Genomic DNA, 15966 nt, shown 5'->3' with positions numbered 1-15966 from the left:
ATTTCAGCTCATGAAACAGGGGTCTAAACCTTTGCATGTTGCGTTTATTTTTTTGATCAGTAATACATATTTTTTGTATGCCTTGCTCAACAGTCTCTAATGTATTATTCATAAAATTTATTTTACTAGAAAATAGGCCTATACGGTATAGAGATGTAGGGCGTTTTATGAATCTGTACTGTGAAAAAAATTACAGCAGGTGATTAAAACCCTGAATGTCATTTAGGGTTGCATAAAGCACTTAAAGCAGTCCTGTGTCACCACCCACACTGCAACACAGTGTTCAGGGTCAGACTGTCTATTAGTGTTGTCATGTTAACCTGGCTGCACAGAAAATAGGCCCCTTTGTTGTGATGCAACTCCAACCTGCTGTGGCTCCCTCCTTCCCTCCCCCCATTAGGACTTGTTCATCACCACTTCCCTCCACAGTCAGTGCCAGCCAGGAGTGGCGTCGCCATTTACTGCCACTTTATTCTCATTCCTGGCTCTACCTCTGTGGAGGAACTGACTGAGGTTAAATCTTCGGCCGCGGCTAAAGAAAGAGGCTGCTGGGGTTTGTTTGTATTTCCTTTCCCTGCTCTCCTGTCCAGGAACTTATTCAAACACGACACCTCGTAAAAGACTCTGACACTGTTTGGACAAAGTCCTCAGAGTCTATCCCTCGGACACACTAACAAGGCTATTTTGTGGCTGTTCTATTTTAGAAAATCCAACAAACTGTAACTGTGTCAAGATCATCTTGGGCTACTGAGATGAACAGTAAGAAAGTAAAACAGGAGTTGTATCGTGATAAAAATGATACAAATGAAATTTAAATGGTGAAAATGATTGATGAATATGATCCTGGAAATGAGCGTGTCTTTCTTTCTTTCATCCATTTTAAATGAGCAGGATCATCCTGCCAACTACTTCCTCAATCTTCCTCATAACATGCTTTCTACCTTACCCAGGGGGTGCTATGTGCTATTCTAGCGGAATCAGCTTGGTTATTCTACAGCCCCTGAGGTGAGAGCAATTTGAATCGCCTTTCAGTGAGACTTCTGGGCATAAAAGCAGAAGAAACAGAATACAGAATGCCCAGGCAGGATGCTTTGTCGTCCACAAAGAAGGGAATTTGTCGATTCATGGCCATGTGTTAACAGGTAGATGACTAGAATTCTTCTGGGGATAGGGTGAATACCGCTCTTTGTTGTACTTTAGGAAAGAAGGAAAGACAGCGCAGAGAAACCTTTCTTCCTTTCTAACGTCATTACTTTGAGTGGTGTACCACTCCCTGTCACACAATCCCACACAGACTCCAAGTCTTCAAAGCTTCCAAAACAGCAGCAAAATAGACAGTCACTTCACTTAGTCTCCATTACATGTGAAGAAAATCTTTTTCATGGTTAGTGTAGCCAATAGGAGCCGTCCGACCCTGCTACCTCTCTCCCTCTCTCCTCTAACGCAGAGCGGATAGATCCTCCCTCTTATGGCAGTGAAAAATACAAACAATAGCCCTGACCTTGTCTGGGGGTCTCCATGGTGACGGGCAAGGCCTCCCTATAAACCATTCTCCTGTGTGTGTGGGTGACAGCCCTGCCCTGCCTGTTAACTGGCCCTAAAGCTACAGGAGACATCCTGCATGGCACACAATACCACCCCACCCCGCACAAGATAACCTGGCACAGTGATAATAGGACTAACACTTCACTCTTTTGGCACTCCATACATTTCCATAATTGTGGATTAAGCAATTTAGCATGGGAAGCTTATATCATAAAAATGTCTGGAAATGTATGCCATATTATTGCCTTTTGTCAATACTGTGTCAAGTTATATTCTTTAAAGATTAGTGGCCTACATATCAAGTTTGAAAACTGCTGGGAACAGATTAGTATGTTCCCTCCTCTATAAGTCGGCTACCCTTTCTCAAGTCTTATTTAAAAGGGCTGCTGGTGTGTGCCTATATAGCCTGAGCCATACAGTTACAGTAGATGAATGACTTACTGGCTCTGCTTATAGCCCACGTTGAAGCTCGCACAAATATAAGCTCAGTGAATCCAGTGAGACTGAGCTCATCTATATGGGACTTCCTGTTCTGTCCCTACAGGTGACTAAATCATGGGGGATGCGTTTATCCTATGGTGTAAATATAGACAGCGTTAATCAATGGTTAGGGTCGACAGTAGCGCCTGTTTGTCTCTCCATTTACTCATTGCTACCATGTCGGCTGAATACACACTCAGTGGCCAGAGGAAGAGAAGATAGGAAGAGAAGGTCAACTGTATTGAAGTGGGGAAAACGCGTGTCTGTAAGTCATAACCCATATGTTGCATAGGCTACGTGTGTCAAACCCCTATGATGTAACTGGAATGATGAGATAGATGTTCTTCTTCTCTGCTTTTGTTTTATTATTTCACTGCCATACTGTGTTGGATCTTGTCTATCCATCTTGTCTCAAGAGGACCACAATGGAAATTGTCCCAGACTTTATTGTGTGTCATTGATTTTATTCATGTGCATGTATGGCGTTTTCAAGTTTTATTTGTGCTTGTTTTTTTGTTTTTTTTAATGGTCAAATTAATAAACTAAACTAAAAACTAAAAAGTGAGTATACATCTAAATAAAATCTGCTACACCAGTGAGTAGTGACTGAACAGTAAGACAGAACTGCTGTCTTGGTATAGTGGAGCCATAGCAGTAGATCATAACATGGTTATGTAAGTCTTTGTCTCCCATGTCCAGATGGTCCCTCCCTCCACACTGTAGGGTTCTGTTTTAATTAACATAATAACCACTAGCACTTAGCTATCCTCTCACATCATAATAATATAATTTAGTAGGTGCTTCAATTTATCCTATTTCACACTTTGTACAAGTGTACTTGAGTGAATTGAAAACTGTTTTTTTTTGTTTTTTTTGCATATCCCAACTCCCCCTCAGACACCCGCGAGGAGTGGAGTCACAGCAAGGGTTACACGATTTTGCTGGTGTCCCTGGAGAAATTGGGGTTAAGTGCCATGCACAACAACCAATTTTTCACCTTGCTGGCTCGGCTCAAGTATTAAAAGCAGCGCTAGCTTTTGGTTACTGGCCAAACGCTCTAACCCTGGGACTACCTGCCACCCTATCTGGATAACGACCCAACCAAAACTAGCCAACGTGCCAAAAGCAAGCCTGCTAGCCAAGGAGGGTCACACAAGCTGGAGGATACACACATACAGTAAAGCAACTGTAGAAGCTCACATATCACCAGCACTCATTTGCAACGCCCAAATGTCAAGTTAACCACTATTCCCAATGATGTCTTTCATAATACACTCCAATTCTGAGCTACCTCTGACTTTCCCTTGTCTTTCAAGGAGTGGAGGAACCTGATTCACCTCCAGACATGGCTCTGCTGGTTATCCTCGCAACAGGTGGCTGGAGGTGGACTGGGTAGGGTTGTGGCTGGGAAGCTCCAAAGAAGCTCCAAAGAGCAGGTGGCAGCCAGCAAGCTTAGCTGAGCTTCCCTCTAATGCCCCTAAGTGAGCTCATCTCATCCACCTCAGGCTTAGACGCTCGCCACTGAATCGTCTGAGAGAGAGAGAGAGAGAGAGAGAGAGAGAGAGAGAGGGACACAGAGAGAGAGAGAGAGAGAGAGAGAGAGGGTGGGTGGGACAGAGAGAGACAGAGCGTAGCCTCCACTAGCCAGCCATCAGCTAATCTGTCTCAGCCTTACTTACCTGGAGGGAGAGAGCAGAGGGTGCCATAAGGTGCCTGTTGCACAAACACATTCAGGAGGAGGGTACTTTATTCTTTGTTCGTCAGCGATTCAGTGTGTGTGCGTGTGTGTGTGTGTAAACTCCTGTGCATGGTAATCTCATAACCCCATGGTGAGGTAGGCTACATTGCATGTGTGTTACACTGTTGATACACACAGCATATTTATATACTGGATTCTTGAGTGTCCAAAACATTAAGAACTCCTGCTCTTTCCATGACATAGACTGATCAGGTGAATCCAGGTGAAAGCTATGATCCCTTATTGATGTCACTAAATCCATTTCAATCAATGTAGATGAAAGGGAGACAGGTTAACCTTTTTGGGATAGGGGGCAGCATTTTCCCTTTGGATGAATAGCGTGAACTGCCTCCTACTCTGTCCCAGATGCTAATATATGCATATTATTATTAGCATTGGATAGAAAACACTCTGAAGTTTCTAAAACTGTTTGAATGATGTCTGTGAATATAACAGAACTTATATGGCAGGCGAAAACCTGAGAAAAATCCAACCAGGAAGTGGGACATCTGAGGTTTGTAGTTTTTCAAAACCAACTGAATACACATTGAGATATGGATAAAGTTGCACTTCCTACGGCTTTCACTAGATGTCAACCGTCTTTAGAAACTTGAATGAGGATTCTACTATAAAGGAGGGACTCATAAGACCTTTGAGTCAGTGGTCTGAGCGCCGTTCTCAGATTACGCTTTTTCCGTAAAGTTCTTTTGAAATCTGACACAACGGTTGCATTAAGGAGAAGTCTATCTTTAATTCTGTGAATAACACTTGTATCTTTTATCAATGTTTACTGAGTATTTCTGCAAAATCACCAGAATATTTGGAATTACTGCACGTAAGGCGTCAATGTAAACTGAGAGTTTTGGATATAAATATGCACATTATCGAACAAAACATACATGTAATGTGTAACATGATGTCCTATGAGTGTCATCTGATGAAGATCATCAAAGGTTAGTGATTCATTTCATCTATATTTCTGCTTTTTGTGACTCCTATCTTTGGCTGGAAAAATGGCTGTGTTTTTTCGACATGGCTTTGACCTAACATAGACTTATGTTGTGCTATCGCTGTAAAGCATTTTTGAAATTGGACACGATGCGTAGATTAACAAGATGTTTATCTTTCATTTGCTGTATTGGACTTGTTAATGTGTGAAAGTTACATATTTCCCAAAAATATTTTTGAATTTCGCGTGCTGCCTTTTCAGCGGAATGTTGTCGAGGGGTTCCGTGCTAGAAAGGGTAAAGAAGGATTTTTAAGCCTTGAGACAATTGAGACATGGATTGTGTGTGTATGTGTGCCTTTCAGAGGGTGAATGGGCAAGACAAAATATTTAAGTGCCTTTAAACGGGGGTATGGTAGTAGGTGCCAGGCACATCGGTTCGTGTCAAGAACTGCAACACTGCTGGGTTTTTCACGCTCAACAGTTTCCCATGTGTATAAAGAATGGTCCACCAGCCAAAGGACATCCAGCCAACTTGACAACTGTGGGAAGCGTTGGAGTCAACATGGGCCAGCATCCCCGTGGAGCGCTTTCGACACATCTGTCCATGCTCCGACGAATTCAGGGTGTTCTGAGTGCAAAAGGGGGGGAGGGGGGGGGGGGGTTCCTAATGTTTGGTACATATTATTCTTAGCATTCACTACATGACCAAAACTATGTGGACGCTTTCTTGTCAAATATCTCATTCCAGAATATTTGCTTACAAGCAAAAACTAAAGCAGGAAGCACCAGTGACTCGATCAATAAGAAAGTGGTCAGATGAAGCAGGTGCTAAGCTACAGGACTGTTTTGCTATCACAGACTGGAATATGTTCCGGGATTCTTCAGATGGCATTGAGGAGTACACCACATCAGTCACTGGCTTCATCAATAAGTGCATCGATGACTTCGTCTCCACAGTGTGTACGTACATACCCCTACCAGAAGCTATATATTATAGGAAACATCCGCACTGAGCTAAAGGGTATACAGTGGGGCAAAAAGGTATTTAGTCAGCCACCAATTGTGCAAGTTCTCCCACTTAAAAAGATGAGAGAGGCCTGTAATTTTCATCTGCAATAGGTAAGCAGCTTGGTTTGAAGAAATCAACTGTGGGAGCAATTATTAGGAAATGGAAGACATACAAGACCACCGATCATCTACCTCGGTCTGGGGCTCCACGCAAGATCTCACCCTGAGGGGTCAAAATGATCACAAGAACGGTGAGCAAAAATCCCAGAAACACATGGGGGAGCCTAGTGAATGACCCGCAGAGAGCTGGGACAAAAGTAACAAAGCCTACCATCAGTAACACACTACGCCGCCAGGGACTCAAATCCTGCAGTGCCAGACGTGTCCCCCTGCTTAAGCCAGTACATGTCCAGGCCCGTCTGAAGTTTGCTAGAGAGCATTTGGATGATCCAAAAGAATATTGGGAGAATGTCATATGGTCAGATGAAATCAAAATATAACTTTTTGAAAAAAACTCAACTCGTCATGTTTGAGGGACAAAGAATGCTGAGTTGCATCCAAAGAACACCATACCTACTGCGAAGCATGGGGGTGGAAACATCATGCTTTGGAGCTGTTTTTCTGCAAAGGGACCAGGACGACTGATCCGTGTAAAGGAAAGAATGAATGGGGCCATGTATCGTGAGATTTTGAGTGAAAAACTCCTTCCATCAGCAAGGGCATTGAAGATGAAACGTGGCTGGGTCTTTCAGCATGACAATGATCGCAAAACACCAGCAACAGTGTGTGAAAACCTTGTGAAGACTTACAGAAAACGTTTGACCTCTGTCATTGCCAACACATGGTAGAAAAACTTTTGTTATTGACCAAATACTTATTTTCCACCATAATTTGCAAATAAATTCATTAAAAATCCTACAATGTGATTTTCTGGATTTTTCCCCCTCATTTTGTCTGTCATAGTTCAAGTGTACCTATGATGAAAATTACAGGCCTCTCTCATATTTTTAAGTGGGAGAACTTGCACAATTGGTGGCTGACTAAATACTTTTTTGACCCATTGTAGCTGCCGCTTTCAAGGAGCGGAACTCTAACCCAGAAGCTAAAAATAAATCCTGCTTTGCCATCCGACGAACCATCAAACAGGCAAAGTGTCAACACAGCACTAAGATTGAATCGTACTACACTGGCTCCAAAGTGGCAGGGCTTGCAAACTATTAAAGACTACAAAGGGAAGCACAACCGCGAAGTGCCCAGTGACACGAGCCCACCAGACGAGCTACATTACTTCTATGTTCGCTGCAAGACAAGTACAGTTGCATCGAAGCTGGGACCGAGAGACTGAAAAACAGCTTCTATCTTAAGGCCATCAGACTGCTAAAGAGCCATCACTAGCACATCAGAGGCGGCTGCCTATAGACATAGATTAGGAATCACTGGCGACTTTTAGAAATGGATCACTAGCCACTTTAATAATGACCACTTTCCAGCTTCTACATCTGCATTGCTTGCTGTTTGGGGTTTTAGGCTGGGTTTCTGTACAGCACATTGTGACATCAGCTGATGTAAGAAGGGCTTTATAAATAAATGTGATTTTATTTTGATTTTAACTAGTGATGCATCGATATGACATTTTTGGCCGATACCAATATCCAATATTTTCCTTGACAAAAAAACTTGATACAGATACCCAATATTTAAAATTAAAATACAGTTAAATAGTTAATACACACACATGGATGCAGCGGTCTAAGACACTGCATCTCAGTGCAAGAGACATCACTACAGTCCCTTGTTCGAATCCAGGCTGTATCACATCCAGCCGTGATTGGGAGTCCCATAGGGCGGCGCACAATTGGCCCAGCGTCGTCCGGGTTTGGCCAGGGTAGACCGTCATTGTAAATAATAATTTGTTCTTAACTGACTTGCCAGGTTAAATAAAAGTTACACATACACCACACTGACCAAAAAGTTATTGTCACACCCTGACCTGAGTATTCTTTGTTTTCCTTATATATTTTGGTGAGGTCAGGGTGTGACATGGGTGATGTATGTGTTTTTCTACTGTCTAGGGTTTTTTGTAGGTTTATGGTGTTGTTTACCATCTAGGTGTTTATGTATGTCTATGGTTGCCTAGATTGGTTCTCAATTAGAGGCAGCTGTTTATCGTTGTCTCTGATTGGGAACCATATTTAGGCAGCCATCTTCTTTGGGTATTTCGTGGGTTATTGTCTATGTGATGTTGCAGTGATAGCGGTCACTGTTTGTTTGTTTGTTTGTTTGTTTGTTTGTTTGTTTGTTTGTTTGTTTGTTTGTTTGTTTGTTTGTTTGTTTGTTTGTTTGTTTGTTTGTTTGTTTGTTTGTTTAGTGTACTTAATGTTTTTTCATCTTTCATTAAAAAGATGTATTCACATCACGCTGCGCTTTGGTCTCCTCACTACGACGAACGTGACAGTTATTTTGCTGGCATTTACAGTACATATGTCCCCATTACCAGTAAAACATAATCAAAACCTATTTCTTTCACTTAATTGCTGTGCTGTTTTATTGTTAATTTGTTCAGTCTATTCATTCTCAACCAGGATTTCATCATACATGTCAAGCAGTGAAGTTTCAGCTCTGTCTCTCTGTGGCCACTCTTCCTTGGTGCACAGTGTGCTTGTGTCCGTTTCCATCTTGTTCAGCTGTGTATGTAATTTCATTTCACGTAAACCCTGTTTCTTATCTGTGTCAAGTAGTCATCCTTGTGCATAGCATTGAGCATGGTGGAGAAACAGTAAAGAGAGAATGCCACCGAATCGCTTGTTCACAGCCTTGGTAGTTTTGTTGAGCAGGCATTTCAATGCCATGACAGAGGGTATCACATCTGCTGCAGGCGCAGTTGATGAGCTTATTTCTCGAGTCAGTTGTTCGAATGGAGCTAGCTAGTGAATTCATGTTTCCAAGTTTCAAACATGTTCTCAAATGCCATTGAAATGACAGCAGCGATAAGACACATTCATGAGCATGAAATACGACTTTACCCAGTACAAAATCCTCAACTACCCACTGTGCTGTCAGACTCAGCATGCTCACGGGGCTGATATAGGTGGTCCAAATGTCAGTCGTGAAGCTAATAGCAGTGACGCTATTACTGTGTAACTCAGGTAGGGCAATATTTTAAAAATTGTGCACTTGGTAGTGTGTACCGGTGCTCGACCAGTCGGCGAAAGCCTACATCACCCACGACAGAGAATGGTTGATTGTCAAGGGCAATGAATTCCATTATCTTGGCATTATTGGATTTTGCCTTTGAGTTGTCTCGCTGATATTTGAAAAAGTAAGAACATGACTGTTCGACTTGTTGACAGCTCGATCCACATACACAGCAGACATTGTGGGCTAGGTTAGGAATGCTGTGTTGCACGTGTAGCTCTAAATTTTATGTGGCATCATTACATCATGTACCTACGTTATATCAGCGTTGACATCGGTTTTACACAGATGTTAAACTAGACATCGGGCCGATGTCGATGTTTGCATTTTTAGCTAATATTCGTCCGATTCCGAATTCTTCACCGATATATCGTGCATCCATAGTTTGAACCCTGAATACCAACACGAGGTGGAGAAGAAAACTACCCTCTCGGACCATCACTGGTACGGTTGATTAGCTGTCCTAACAAAAGTATCTAGAAAAGTGAACTTAAGTGGGACCATTCTACTACTCTCATCACCACTGAGAACCATCTACATGGCTGGCTAGCCTATCAGCAAATAAGCTTAAGGAGGGAATGGAAGGTAGAATAAACTCTGTAGTTCTGTTCATGACAAGTCAACGGGCAGAGGAGAGCAACAGTAGGACGGGTGAACGACCGCTTTTGGACAATCGGTGTCTTACAAGCGTGACGCGAAAAGGCCCAACAGCAAACCAAGGCAATGACACATAAATACATTCATGATTTCTTACTCCAAACCGATGGCGGTTCGTGTGCAAGGTATATGATTACTGTGAGAATAGTTTCTAAAATGTATCAACGATAAGTGTTTTTCTCTCTCTCGTTCTCTCCTTTCTTCTCATCTCCTTATGTAAAAGGACACCATATTGTGTCAGTCCGCTAGGGACGTTATCCTGTGTTATCATTTAGTTAGCTAGTAAATAAATAAATTAAACCAGTATGTGTAGTACTGACTCATAAGTAAGGCTGAGGTTTTTGCAGATGCAAGGAGGTTACAACTGTTCAGAATCATATGATAAGAGGTTATGATTAATATGTTGACTGCTTTGTGGATGTGATAGGTAAAGACCTTTAGAGTTTAATTGGGGAGATGGTAACTCTTTAAACAACCGCTCTCATGGTGCCCCAAATCCTAATGTTTAATTTTTACATGATACATTTCATCGGGTAACAATTAAACATAGTTGATTAGATAAAAAACAGTCAATGAAAGATTAATGAAAGTAAAGTCATGACAACCTCTGGTAAATTCAATTGATTGGACATGACTTGGAAAGTCGCACACACACCTGTCTATATAAGGTCCCACAGTTGACAGTGCATGTCAGAACAAAAACCAAGCGATTGAGATTGAAGGAATTGACCATAGAGCTCCGAGACAGGATTGTGTCGAGGCACAGATCTGGACAAGGGTACTAAAATATTTCTGCAGCATTGAAGTTCCCCAAGAACACAGTGGCTTCCATTATTCCTAAATAAGACTCTTCCTAGAGCTGGCCACCCGTTCAAACTCAGCAATCGGGGAGAAGGGCTTTGGTGACCAAGAATCCGATGGTCACTTTGACAGAGCTCCAGAGTTCCTCTGTGGAGATGTGAGAACATCTAGGACAACCATCTCTGCAGCACTCCACCAATCAGGCCTTTATGGTAGAGTGGCCAGACGGAAGGCACTCCTCAGTAAAAGGCACACGACCACCCGCTTGGAATTTGCCAAAAGGCACCTAAAGGACTCTCAGACCTTGAGAAACAAGATTCTCTGGTCTGATGAAACCAAGATTGAACTCTTAGTGTCACACGCTGATCTGTTTCACCTGCCCTTGTGATTGTCTCCACCCCCTCCAGGTGTTGCTTATTTTCCCCTCTCTGTGCCAGTTCATCTTGTATGTTCAAGTCAACCAGCGTGTTTTTTCCCGTGCGTCTGCTTTTCTATTCTCTTCTACTAATCCTCCCGGTTTTGACCTTTGCCTGTTTTCTGGACTCCATTCCCGCCTACCTGACCATTCTGCCTGCCCTGACCCCGAGCCTGCCTGCCATTCTAAACCTCTGGAACTCTGAACTGGATTTGACCTTTTGCCTGTCCATTCTCTTGCCTACCTCTTTTGCATTGTTAATAAACATCTTGGACTCTAACCATCTGCCTCCCGTGTGTGCATCTGGGTCTCGCCTTGTGCCCTTATACTTTGGCCTGAATGCCAAGCGTCACATCTGGAGGAAAGCTGGCACCGTCCTTACGGTGAAGCACAGTGGTGGGGATGTTTTTCAGCGGCAGGGACTGGGAGACTAGTCAGGATCGAGGTAAAGATGAATGGAGCAATTTACAGAGAGATCGTTGATGAAAACCTGCTCCAGAGCGCTCAGGACCTCAGACTGAGGCAAATGTTCACCTTCTAACAGGACAACGACCTTAAGCACACAGCCAAGACAATGCAGGAGTGGCTTCGGGGACAAGTTACTTCAACAAAGTACTGAGTAAAGGGTATGAATAGTTATGTAAATGTAATATAAGTTTTTTATTTTAAATAAATTAGCAAAATTAAATAAAAACCTGTTTTTGCTTTGTCAATATGGGGTATTGTGTGAAGATAGATGAGGAAAAAAACAATTTAATCAATTTTAGAATAAGACTGTAACATAACAAATGGAAAAAAGTCAAGGGATCTGAATACTTTCCGAAGGCACTGTATACGTAGAGATTGTGATTTGGATTACTGATACAGTGCTATTTGGGATGTTAACTGGAATCCTCCTGACATTCATGATTTGTTGCTTCTAGTTTTTATTATAAATTTGTTTGACTTTTTTGTTACTGCACTGTTAGGAGCTAGTAACACAACTCCCTCCCTCTCTCCCTCCACAGGAACACATAGTCTTATAAGCCCTTTATCAGGTAAGAGGTAAACACTACGCAGTACACACACACACACAATACCCTGCACACTGTCTCCACAACCTGTTTGTATTGTAGTGACTATAAGCCCTTGGCTGCAAACACACAGAGACCTAAGATAACCTGCTAGGCTGTTACTCTACACAGATGAACCATTCACAAAATGTTTCCATTCTATCACCTTGCCTTTGTTTTTCATTAGCATAACATCAACAGTGTACGTAGAGGTTACATTTTATTTAATTCTACTGTGAAAATGAAAATGTTTCACCAATAATGTTGACAATAATGTTGTAAAGGGAAAATAACATTGCTGCTACCTTGCTCTCCAACCAAGGTGCATGGATTGAGGAGCTAACAGAAGAACTGTTGTTCACTGTAAAAAGCAGGGCTGTGTCAGCAACAATACACCATCACAATGGGCCTATCACACTTAGCTTACTCCTGCTGGTGTCATCAAGGCAGAGAAGAGGGAGAGTTGCTGGCTGGGTTAATAAGTCTGGTTGTAGGTTAATTGAATTGCTTTTGAGAGCCACAGACAGAGAGTACACCAGGTCTCAGTCCCTCCAGTCCCTCACTCACAATTAATGCTGATTATTTCCAGTTTAACTGTGGCACCACTTCCATGCAGTCAAAGACTTTGACTGAAATGAACAACAAATTAGTGATGACAGACTTATTATTATGTGAACCGTGTCAAATCTTTCACCAGCAAAACCAATGTTATCTTACCCTGGAGTGTTTCTGCTCTCCTTCTAACTCCTCATGGAATTGTCATTCCAAACATAAGTCCAACAACATCTAGTCCCTACAGCAGATCACCCACTAAGACCAAAACCAGTTTATTCTCAGTGGTATTAACACCTCATCCATATCGCAGTCATAATACTGCTGATTATCATCATCATCATTCTCACCCTCCTTCTTATCATCATCACATCAGAAGAATTACTACGTGGTATCCAAGTTGTCTCCATGAGGGACACACCTGGAGGCTTCTAATTGGCTGCAGGTAAATATGCTCCCCAAGGACCCTATAGGAGCCCTGCCTTTCCCTGTGCTGTATATCGTGGATGGGGTCATGCTTTGCAATGAGTAAAATTGGAATTGGTATTTCAGTTAAATACATGGACTGAATGTAAATAGAACGACCGCCAAATAAGCTCATAATAATATTCTCTATGTTCATAATAGTGGCAGAATGATAAATGGTGGGTCTCAAATAGCAGTTCCATCAAGGATAGGAGCATTCAATAACGGCACAAAGCTGTTTCACACACATGTCCTCCTTTGCTACAGTCCAGACATGTCTTCTTTCATCAGAATTAATCCAATTTCCATCCTCTATGAGAGAGGTCACTCTCTAAACTATAACAATCCACTGAATCACAATACAGAGCCATCCACACGCGTCTCTCTCTCTCACACACACACACACACGCACGCACGCACGCACGCACACACACACACACACACACACACACACACACACACACACACACACACACACACACACACACACACACACACACACACACACACACACACACACACACACACACACACACACACACACACACACACACACACGTCTTCAACACTCATGAAATGGACCTTACTTGATCCCCCGACTGATTCACTGCAGTGGACATTTGAGCGTTGATGCACACACACACACACACAGTGATCGATCTCACTTGGTTTAGACCAGCTATACTGTGCTGCGCTGTTGTGAAAAGTGCATGCACCTGCAGATACATTATATATGTGAAGCAGGCCTTGTGACTGGATGCGAGAGAGGCCTGGAACAACTTGCGAGCTTGCACAGACACACACACACAAACGCAAGAATAAGCACGCATGAACACACACGCAAACACACACATACGGCGGGTCATCTGACCTGGTTGTCCACTCTGTGGGCCACTATGGTGGCTGCCTCTTCCCGCTCAGAATCGCTGAGGGGTCTGATCCTCAGGGCCACCTGGGAGACACACAGGTTGAAAAACACAGGCTTAGAGCTTTCACAATTAGAGCAACACACAACTACACTAACACAGGTTTAGACCTTTCACAGAGAAACACACAAAAACAACACAGGGTTAGATATTTCACAGAGAGAACAGTGCAAGGTTAGAGCTTTCACAGTTAGAACTTGCAGTGCTTTGAAAAGGTTAGAGCTTTCACAGCTTAAAAAAACAACAACAGAACAGCATCAAGGAGATTCTTCATTCACACCACAGCAATAGTCTTGAATCTTGATGTCATTCACAAGTCAACAAGAGCAAAGGCTAAAGTAAATGATCATGGTTACCCTCTGTTTTTAACAGAGTAATTTAACTTGGGTAATGTCACTATGACATGAGCCTCTCTCCATCTAGTGTCCTGAAGCTCTCTCTCTCTCTGTCAAAACACTATTCAGGGGAGGGGGGGGGGGGGGTGGACATTATGATACTTAGACCAAGACAGACCAATGTATAGACTGATAACCCATCCACACGTTATAAAACTATTAGATAATCAGGGCTGCAGCGGTGCATAGAAAACAGTCTCTGAGTTGATACCATCGGACTGAATCGGCCACCTGGTGTGAATGTATTGCAGAATGAAATAGTAGGGCGGTAATGTTGTTTGTTAGTGAAATACGTAACTAATGTTTGGTTATTAGATAGAGGGATGAGGCAGATGTGGCAGAGTCAAGACAACATGTTTAGTGGGTAGATATGGAATGATACAGGCCATACATCCAGCTCTTGACATTGAACCATATGAATTCAACCTTTACAGGACAATTCAGTCATTCCACAGACAATGGGGATTGATATTGATATTTTCCATCACCAGTGCTGTGGAGCTAGTCAGTGTATGACATAGTGGAGAAGACGAGAGACAGGGGAACTGAAATGAGCCATGTTAATAATTCAGATATGGTATATTACACAGGCTGGAACCACTGGGAAAGAATACAGTCTGTGTGGAGATGGCCAACTATTAACTTATGACAAGGTAAACAAATGTCTCCATATGTGACTGAGGCAAGAGGTACTTTAATAAAATGCATCATTTGCTTAGTAATGTAATTTAGGCTATAATAAACTTCTATTGTATTTTATTCTACTTTTTAATGTAGGCTATCTGAATAAAATACCAGATTGAGTGGCATTCATCTCAGCAACCCAGAACCAACGGGCATATAGACTACAATCTAGTCTACACAATTATCTAAAGTCACGACTTCCATGTTATATATTACACTTAAATGATCCCACGCCGGTAGGCTATACAACATTACTGCTGTTCTTGCAGTAATAGTAAACAGATATGATGATGTATAGGTAGGCTACGGTATTGTACTTACTGTTAGTTGGTGGTCCTTTGATTCGCCAGTGTCCTTCATGGCCACTTGTAGTTGGAGTGTCCTCGACTTGTTAGAAAATAGTGGCCGTCTATACAGGCTACTAAACTGGACATCGGTCAGACATCCTGCACAATATTTGCACGACCCCTCAAAACCACCTGTACTACTTGTCAATGTAGCCTACAAACAAACCTCTACCTTTCCGCGTCAAAATAGTTGGGATCATTATTTTACGGTTAAATAAACGCCACTCCACTCGCCAAATGTGCGCTCTTTCAAGCCTGATATAACCGCGTAAAACGAGTACATTCTGTTTAATATATTCTGTTTAAAGAAATAATTAGGTTGTTTATTCACCCATGTCTTTGAAAACAGACAAGGATACCGACGAGAATGCGGACGGAGAAAGGCAGGTGTCGACCTGTCTACAAGAACTGTCCTTTTATTCTCCTTCACTCTCGCCTTTTCTTTTCTCCTCTGACGACTCGTGAGTTGTCTTCCTGGATACCCGAGATCAGATGCACAGTAGCACAGAGGCGCGTAAAACACGGTTACTTCTTCGATTTGCCGCAGACTAATGACGACATCTGGTGGACAAATCCTTGGTGCACAAAATTGCGCAAATGGCTCACCAAATTACGTTGATGCCCTTGCTTTTCCGCCAGATTTAAATATTTGACTGCGGTTTCTAGAATAACATAATCAATTATAAAACACGTTTAAGAAAGGCATCTGTGCCAAATGATTTCTTAACACCGAAAAGTGCTTATTTTGTTTGCCAAC

General features: G+C 42.4%; 1 protein-coding gene across 1 annotated transcript in view; it reads right to left on the bottom strand.

Annotated features, from left to right (window-relative positions):
- LOC135523608 (kinesin-like protein KIF19) overlaps nucleotides 1-15645 on the bottom strand; it is a 72399-nt gene extending 56754 nt beyond the window's left edge. The window contains exons 1-2 of the mRNA XM_064950390.1: nucleotides 15184-15645; nucleotides 13729-13809 (exon numbers count right to left, since the gene is read on the bottom strand). Of these exons, the coding sequence (XP_064806462.1) occupies nucleotides 13729-13809; nucleotides 15184-15222 (120 nt within the window). The 5' untranslated portion in view covers nucleotides 15223-15645. The remainder of the gene's footprint in view (nucleotides 1-13728; nucleotides 13810-15183) is intronic.
- Nucleotides 15646-15966: the final 321 nt, after the last annotated feature.

The sequence above is a fragment of the Oncorhynchus masou genome, chromosome 31, assembly GCF_036934945.1.
Source record: "Oncorhynchus masou masou isolate Uvic2021 chromosome 31, UVic_Omas_1.1, whole genome shotgun sequence".
Lineage (NCBI taxonomy): Eukaryota > Metazoa > Chordata > Actinopteri > Salmoniformes > Salmonidae > Oncorhynchus > Oncorhynchus masou.
The sequence above is the reverse complement of the archived record's forward strand: the minus strand, read 5'-3'. Positions and strand labels throughout refer to the sequence as shown.